At 32.3% G+C, this 9,342-nt stretch overlaps 1 protein-coding gene across 1 annotated transcript; it reads right to left on the bottom strand.

Moving 5' to 3' along the window:
* Positions 1-455: 455 nt before the first annotated feature.
* Positions 456-9,120, bottom strand: LOC106468619 (carcinine transporter-like; the record flags this gene model as incomplete). The annotated part of the gene is made up of 5 exons (XM_013929049.1): positions 456-641; positions 1,658-1,839; positions 3,161-3,218; positions 6,404-6,530; positions 8,952-9,120. Coding segments are annotated over 5 exons (722 nt in total), but the record flags the coding sequence as incomplete, so codon positions are not given.
* Positions 9,121-9,342: the final 222 nt, after the last annotated feature.

Raw genomic sequence — 9,342 nt, 5'->3', positions numbered from 1 at the left:
TGACCGTCACATATATAACACCTCCACGGCTGAAAGGGCGAGCATGTTTGGTGTGACGGGGATTCGAACCCGCGACCCGCAGATTGCGAGTTGAGTGCCCTAACCATCTGGCCATGCCGGGCCGAAGTTAAACGGAAACTAAATACTGGTTGAGATGAACAAGTTTTGGGTTTCAGCTTATTAAAAATACAGATAATAAAATAGTAAAAAAAAAGTAAGATTTGCATAAAAGTTTCGAGGAGAAACCACCAAATGGTTGGTTACATTTATTGGCTACAGAAGGCAGAATGGGAATTAAAAAAAAAACGCTTAAGACTCTCCTTACCATGAAAAACTATTCACATAAAAACATTGCATAGGTCAAAATTCAATTATACTAATGTCTAAGAGTTTTTTTTTTAGAATTTTCAACGTTAACAGAATGAGTCTGCATCGTTGATTGAGTCCACATTCACCTAGATTGATCGGTCTGTACATCGTAAATAATCTCGCCAAGTCCAGTTCTTTGCAAAATCCTCCGCTTCTTCCACTGTTTCTGGAAGTCTACAGTTTCTCGTTTCGGGAAGAGCTAGAATAAGTATTCCGCCGAACGTCATACATACGCCTAGGATGACTAGAGGCAAGAAATGATATTCATGGCCCTAGAAGTTAAGAAATTAAATACGTTATATTATAATATTTCCACCATGCTTTAGGCCTACTTTAAAGGAAAGTTAATGAAGATACAGAGTTTCTTTCATATAGTGTTTAGCATGTTGGAACCACATCAGCAGATTAATCTGATTCAAAGGGATATTTCATACCTTATTTTCATTTTTCACGGTATAAAAAGGGGACACTATAATACAATTCATAACAATACATTTGTGAAGAAAGCCCGAACAGAACAAGTAATTGACATTTCAAAAATTCGACATTTTCTGGATTAACAACTTTATTAGAATATTTTTTAAACAGAAACAACATCTTCTAATAAAATAACTTCATCCTGAGGATAATGAACTTATTATTATTATTGATAGGTAGATAATACTTGAAATTTAATTTCTGTAGGTGAACAATTTCACTGCAGGATTGTAAAACTTTTCAATCCTGAATTACCTGATAAAAATTGTAGTATTTTTTTATGATATTATTCATACCCTAAAATCCCCTGTTATTATACAAAAAACTAGTAAAATTTTTATAATCTAAAATAAAAGAAATACAACTTGAAAATGATATTATACATTACTTCGCAGTCATATGCCTTTTTGAAATATTTATTTTCCTTTAACATTATCATACTGAACTTAAACTGGGCCTTAAACCTCTTTTCTGGGATATCACATGTTTTGTGCGTACTTTTAAGGTTACTTAGAGAGTACAGTTTTCGATGGAACTTCATAAATATTAGGTTTAAATGCCCAAGGTCAATGAAATTAATTAGTAAACCTTGTGTCACTCTATACAGGAAACGCTGATACTAAGAGTGAAATAACAAGATTAGAATAATTAAAAGTTTTCTAAATCGGCGAGTTACATGATAAGTTATTCTTAGTTGATTGTTGTAACGACAGAGGGCACCACATGCTATCAGTGCTAGTTATGAACTAATTGCGTCAGACACCTCTAGGTATTATGGTACGGTCAAATATAAACGATAACAAAAACTTACTAAATGGTCAATAAATGGTACAAATATGTTTGATAACATCGCTAAATTCATACATAGGCCAATTCCTCGGCCTCGCAGTGAAGTTGGAAACAGTTCTACAGCATAAGCACTAAAGAAGTTTGCTGTACCCGATGCCATCATTTTACCAATGAGGTAACATATCAGAAGAGACTCTTTGGCTTCTGAAAAACATCAAAAACAAACAAACAATAAGTGGTTAAATTTATAAAACTTTAATTGAAACTTTGTTTAAAGTGAACAATGAATATTATTTTTGAAAATCATTAAATAAAGAGACTTTAGAAGTGTTTATTTAACATTTTGGTAATCTCAGAAAGATTGGTAATCCTAGAAGGAAGAGTAGTACCTGCAAAAATTAGAAAAACAGAAAAAACTGAGTTTCCTACGTGTCTGAATTGAAGGAAAAGGCTTACTTATGTTATCAGTGAACAACAAGCATTTTTTTTATTAAACAAAAGAAAAAAAAACGCAGTTCAACTTATCACATTTACACAGAACGTTAGATAGTTATAAGAGTTGTAAAAAAATCTTCACTAGTGGAAATATGACTGAAATTTGAACAAAGAATGAGAGTTATTTGTTTTAGAAATTCAAGTTGGTTTGTTTTTTGAATTTCGCGCAAAGCTACACGAGGGCTATCTGCGCTAGGCGTCCCTAATTTGGAAATGAGAGACAAGAAGAAAAATACTATTCAAAACAAAAATTATTTCAATCTAAGCTCACATTAAGCATAAATTTATGGATGTACTCCATGGTCTCTGGTTTTATTCATTTTACCTAGATCGTACATTAGACGTAAACTTATAACGGTACCACATATGCCTGTTTTAAATTTCTTCTCCCGCTTCTTTGCAAAGAAAATTTCATTGTTCTATGTTTACTCTAACGATAATAAAAATATGATCATAACAATTAATATATTAATTTCAACGGTACTTGAAAATATTTTGTTACTTGCCTATTGGTAGCCAGAACGTTGCGAGGCAACTGAGGCCCCCTATCACCATAAACAGAAAGAAAGACCATTTTCTTCCCCACTTGTGAAACATTATCCACATGATAAAGTATCCAGGCATCTCAATGATGGCTGCAAACAAGAATGTGAACTTTTTTTGGGAGTTAACCTTTGTAGCGTAATAACTTGTGCCATAGAAAACTACATTGTTGATGGAACTACAAAAAAACAACAACAAAAATAAACAGCTTCACAGGTTGTTTATGTTTATACATATGTAGTAAATGTGACTAATAAAACTTTATTTAAACTCGACCTTTCAGTATTTGTAGTTCATGAAAACCTTAGTTTATTGGACCAAAGGAGGTATATCAATACGTAATTGCTCAGTGTATTTAAAAGTAAAGAAAAATACAGTATAGTAAGACAATGTGTTAATTTCCGTCCTTACCAAATAATCATCAAAATTATTGTATTTTTCCTCAGATTTGGGGTTCGAAAGAGACTAGAGTAACCAGAAAATTTGCCTTCTCCTGTGTCCTCTCGCCACAAATAGTCCTGAAGAATTAGAAATATTTCAGCAAACTGCACCATTAAATTCAACCATATTATAAACACTATTGAGCAAGTTTTCTTGATTTGTTTTATCGTATTGATGAATTTTAGTATTTTAAGAAACAAATATACGCAAAAGCAAATAGCTAGAGTGACTATATAGATCAGTGTTATATTCGTATACCTTGATTATGTGAGATGCCAGTCCTTAGAATTTTAGAAACGTCTGAGATTGATGAGTTTTTCTAAGTGAATAAATTTATGTGTATATATATATATATATTGTATTTATAACACACATCTTAGTAACAAACTCATTCTTAACTGTATTTTATAATTAATTTTATAATAAATTGCTTAAGGAACCTACAAGAAACAATGTTATTTTTCATTCATTGTTAACTTCTAATAAAGAAATGATTCATAGGGTAGAGGAAGCATACGAGTGCAAGTGATCACTGTTCAATTAGATTTTGATGTTTTGCTGCATATGAAGATGGGAAATACGAGATTTGGATCCAAATTTCATAAGAGTAGATTTTGAAGAGATGAGATATCTGCTGCGCTGAATTAGTTGGAGATAGTGATCAAACATGGTAAAATGTTTGTAAATAAATTTTTAAATATTCAAGATATGCATGTTCAAAAATGGTAGCTGCAAGTACAAAAATAGAAAAGCTCACGAAGGATGTGAAGGATAGAAAAGCATTATAAATACTAGCAGAAATACTCGCCCTCCGGACAGGTATAACTGCTAGTTCCTGCGGAAGGCTATTGGGCCTGCGGTTTTTACTGGAATTGTCTGTCAGTTCTATAACAATACCCTGTTTGCCCCTAAAGAAAAAAGGTCCAACTTTCGAAAGCGCTCGGGTTATAGGGTTTTATTAATTTCTATCAAGACTTCTTGAACCTACTTGTTTTTCTAACGTCATAAGTTATACAACAATGTATTCATACTTTACATCAATAATGTTCACCATCCATGAAAAAAATGATTTTTATTGAAATTTTAGTTTAAAAATGAGCTATCATCACAGCATTACATCACAGAGTATATTTTATTGAAGTATTTCTACGTAGACGCAGTTATTTATCAATGAAAGTACCTTACTTTTTTGTTGCAACACTCGTGAGATTTTCACTAAAGAAAAACCAATAATTTTATTAAGTTTGTTTTTTGATTGTTTTATATTTGAAATTTACGCCTTTATTGTGATTTTATTGGCTAAATCTGAAACATACCATTTTTTTGGAAATTTAAATTGATATATTTATTGCTCTACTATAAAAATACTGTCTAGTTATAAAAATATTACCCACTTATGATTGGTGATGATTGGTGCGGTAATTTCCGAGATCTGAGTTTTGGACTTGTATATACATCGTAAGCTCCATTATAATAACATAAGAAATTTAAATTCATTTCAGTGATGAAAGACTTGAAGTACTATAGAATATTAAGAGAACTTGTGAAAAGGAAAAATCAGAAAATAAAAAAACTATATGCAAAAAGGTTGACAGAAAATGTAAAAATAAATAGTAAGAATTTCGTCAAATACATTAAGGGTAAGCAAAATGTTAGGATAAAAAGTGATTATAGGATGGCTGGGTTATTAAATTCTACTTTTTTCTTCTGTTTTTACTAATGAAAATTTATGCATTATTCCTCACCCGAAATAGTTGATAAATTGAAACAATACTGAACAAAATAATTATATTATTTCTTAGCTTGTTAGAAAGAATTGGGAAGTTTAAAGAATGATGAATCTCCTGATCAGATAATATATATGTATTACATGAGGGTTTTGAAAGAAGTTAATGATTGGATATGGGAATTAATTGCTATTATTTTTTTCCAAGTCCTCGATGCAAGAAGATTGGAAGTTGGCTAATGTTATTCCTCTTTTTAAGGGAGCTGATTAGAATTGTTCCTATAATTATTAGCCTATTAGTCTTATATCAATGGAGAAAAGACGTTTTGCAAAGTCGTTTAACAAAGCTTAAAATTTTATTGGATAGCCAATATGGTGTTACTAGGGAAAAATCGTGCATTACTAATCTTTTGGCATTCTTTGAAGAAGTTAATGCTTATGTAAATCAGGATACAAGTATGGATTTGATGAATCTGGATTTTCAGAAAGCATCTGAAAATGTGCCACATAAAGGCTTGTTAAAAAAGTTATCTGTAGGTGTGATGGAGGGGTTGGCTCATTGGATAGAAAACTGGCTAAATGGAAGAAAGCAGAAGGTTGTAATAAATGGAGTTCAACCAAACTGGATTAATGTCAGAGCTAAGTGTTAGGACCTTTGTTCTTTTTTTATTTACACCAATGAAATAGATGAAGAAATGGTCGATAGATTATTTAAATTTGCTGAGAACATTAAAGTTTTCGATATTGGTGCCTGTAAGGATGATGTCACTGCCTCACAGAAGGGTTTGGATTATTTAGTGAGTTGGGCAAATAAACGTGAGATAAGTTTTTAATTATAATAAATGCAAGATAATGCACGTGGGAGATCACAATTTGATCTCGGTGTTCTAAAGAGGTTATAACACCATTGTGTAGGTCGATGGTTAAGCTAAATATTAAGTACTGTGTTCACTCTTGAGCTCTTTATATCAAAAAGGACATTGAATTGTTGGAAAGGTTTCACAGGAGGGCTTCTAAGATGATACCTGGAATGAAAATGTTATTTCATGGGGATCTCCGAGACGATCTGGTTGAGGTGTTTAAGATTGTTCAGGGAATTGATAGTGTTGATGCATCATCTTTTTTTCTTACTTAATGGTAAGACTAGCGGACACAAATATACATTTTAGCAGGGAAGATATTATCTTCAGCTAAGACAGATTTATTTTTCTAACAAGATGGTTGGCCTCTGGAACGGCTTGCCTTCGAATGCGGTGGATGCAGATAATTTAAGGGAATTTATGGAAAATATTTTTAAATATTTGTATAATAAAGGCTGACTCTGAGGTGAGGGAGGATGATATTTAACTTAGTTGTTGTCTGTCCATACTTTGGTCAGTTATCAGACGCTGTTGCTGTCTGTCCATACTTTGGTCAGTCATCAAACGCTGTTGCTGTCTGTCTTTACTTTAGTCAGTTATTCATAATGAGGAATGGTTATACCTGAACCCTAGGGATCTCTGACTTGGATATTTGGACCATGAACACATCTGTTAAAAGCTATTTTTTATTCATTAATCTCACCCTTTCGTGTAAGGCGATTTCGGGAAAGAGTTCCATTTTATTTGTTGTAGCTATCTTTTCAAAAACTTCCATAGCCTCAGGAACTCGACCTCTTGACAAGAGAAATCGAGGAGATTCTGGCAAAATCCTAAATTAAACCAGAAGAAAGACTGTTTTGTAGAAATGTTTCTAAGACTTAAACATATTCTGTATTTAGAGCAAATTATCCACATTTTAACACTGAGAGGGTGTTACATTTTAACGCTGAGAGAGTGTTATCTGCGTCAAAAGAAATTGGAACAACAGCTATCGCTTTAGCTAAAAAATAAAAAGTATTTAAACGCATAAACTGCTTGACGAAAATAGAATACCCACATTAATCCTTACAAAGTGACAGACATTTTATCAATACGTTTTTGAGAAATAATTGATTAACTGAGCTCGATAAAAAAAATAACAATAAAAAATTAATAACCTACCAGAGAATTCCCGAACTTTGTGCTGGTTTAAAACATCCAAACTTCTGCATGATCGTTCGGTATATGTTTTTTTAAACCTTTTGATATTGATTAAAAGTTTTATTTCATGTGTTTTAGTGCTTATTGTGAATTAGTTTGTTTAACGTTTTTATGCTGATATATTCGTCTTATACTCGTATTACCAAACCAGACATTTTTACTTGCCAATTAACAACAGCTGCTATCTCTTCTCACTCCATTTCAATAAATTTCGCGATTTTTTCTACTAAACTGAACACTACTTTTGCTGCATTTTTACTTCACTTTACTAACTTTGCACGTTTTTACTAAACTAAGCGCTACTTTTTGCTGCATTTTTACTTCACTTTGCTAACTTTGCACATTTTTACTGAACTAAACGCTACTTCTTACTTCACTTTACTAACTTTGCATGTTTTTACTAAACTAAGCGCTACTTTTTGCTGCATTTTTACTTCACTCTGCTAACTTTGCACGTTTTACTAAACTAAACGCTACTTTTTACTTCACTCTGCTAACTTTGCATGTTTTTACTAAACTAAGCGCAACTTTTTGCTGCATATTTACTTCATTCTGCTAACTTTGCACATTTGTACTAATTTGAGCACATTTTTTGCTCCTTTTCATTTCATTTTGATAACTTTACAATTTTTTCTCTACTAAATTGAACACAATGTTGCTTTTTTTACTTCAACTTACTGGCTTAATGACTTTTTGAACGCTGTTTTTGGTGCTAGTTCCTCTCCTCATTCATTTCACTAAACTTCGCGATATTTCTATATATTATTTGAATGTATCTTTTACTACATCTATTCATTTCACGTCGATAAGCTTCGTGTTTTTTACTGCTCATTCGTGTACATCTTTTTTTAAACTGATGCTGTAACTTTGTCAATATATTTTTCTGTTTAATTAATTTTTAAGTTATTACTCACTGCTCTAGCTTAATTCTACTTTCTTTTCTGTTTAACTGAGAGTGTATTGGATTATTTTGTTAGTCGGTAGAGTTCAGTTTACTTTCTAAAATTTAATTGTATATTTAATTGGTGTTTTCGACATCAATATTCCAATCGGTTTTCTTTCATTCTGATAAAACATGAGAAATAATTCCACTATTTCGTGTTTAAAATTATTAGATTTGCTGAAACGGTCTTGTATTTTAGTCATAATAGAGATCGCAACGTGAATAAAATTAAACAATTTTCCCATTCGATACTGTCCCCCGATGAGACAAAGGTAAGTCTACGGACTTAAAACACTAACTTCCGGGTCCCCCCCCCCCCCCCTCCATTTAGTGTACGCAACAGAAAGACAAATGTGGCTTGGCCCTAAAACAAACTGAAAAAAATCTGTTAAAGTGCCTCAGTGGTTATAGCGCTCGTCTCTCAAGTGGAAGTCTCGCATCCAAAATCTATATATATCGAAATTTTATGCAATTTTTTTAAATATATGACCATACGTACAGCGACCTCTCTCAATAACATTGTACATTAAATCAGGGATATGAGGCATTGGTTAACATTCGAATTAAAAGATGACGTGTTTACCGCATCAAGCCATCTCAGTTTTTAATTTAAATTAAACATTTCTAACACCAATGATAACATAAATTCTAAACTAAAATTATGAATAAAACTGAAAATAGTCCAGTAACAGTGCGAGAAAGAAAACATCTCTCACCAAGAGAGAGAAAAAAAAAAGAAAGAAGATGGATGGTACGACGAGATCAAAAAAGTTGGCGAAATTAGGATAAGTGAAGCAGAGGGAAAACAACTGTCAAATAAATAAAGCTCCTGATGAAACAAAGAGAAGAAGACAAATTGCTGAAAGACATGCAAACGGGTTCTGCCTCCCCCACCCCCCTGTGTCTTCCACGTGAGATGAATGGGCTCAACAGCTTAGTACTCATTAAAAAACAAAACAATTATTTAACAAAAGAAAAAAACAGAGTTACACGTACTAAAGAAAAATAAAATATTAACTGTTATAAATAAATAATAAAAAGTGTTACACGTACTAAATAAAAATAAAATATTAGCCGTTATAAATATAAAGTGAAGTATAAAACTAACCACAAACAAACAGAGTGGACAAGCACAGGAACGGCAGTGACGACCGCCAGGATTCTCCAGTCTTTTATGAAGAAACCCAGACCTCCTAGCATGACGTGCCCTACACCATTTCCAATAGAAGCTAGTAGAGGTATAAATGATCGGTGTTTCTTCCCCACAATCTCATTGACTGTAATATCCATAAATTATAAATTACACATATTGTACTACACTCTTTCTCCAAGCTGTCTCTACACTTATCATTTACATTTAGAAATACTCAAGTTCAAAACCTGAAACACAATGTTCTACATCAACACTCTAACCCTGTAAAAAAAAGGTAAGAAAACCAGCTATAACACAATATCTTAGCTTCCTAAACTGGTATATTGTTCATATTGAACAAAATCAC

The sequence above is a fragment of the Limulus polyphemus genome, unplaced genomic scaffold (genome assembly GCF_000517525.1).
Source record: "Limulus polyphemus unplaced genomic scaffold, Limulus_polyphemus-2.1.2 Scaffold3081, whole genome shotgun sequence".
Classification (NCBI taxonomy): Eukaryota; Metazoa; Arthropoda; class Merostomata; order Xiphosura; family Limulidae; genus Limulus; species Limulus polyphemus.
Note: the sequence above shows the minus strand (reverse complement) of the source record. Positions and strands in the feature narration are given on the sequence as shown.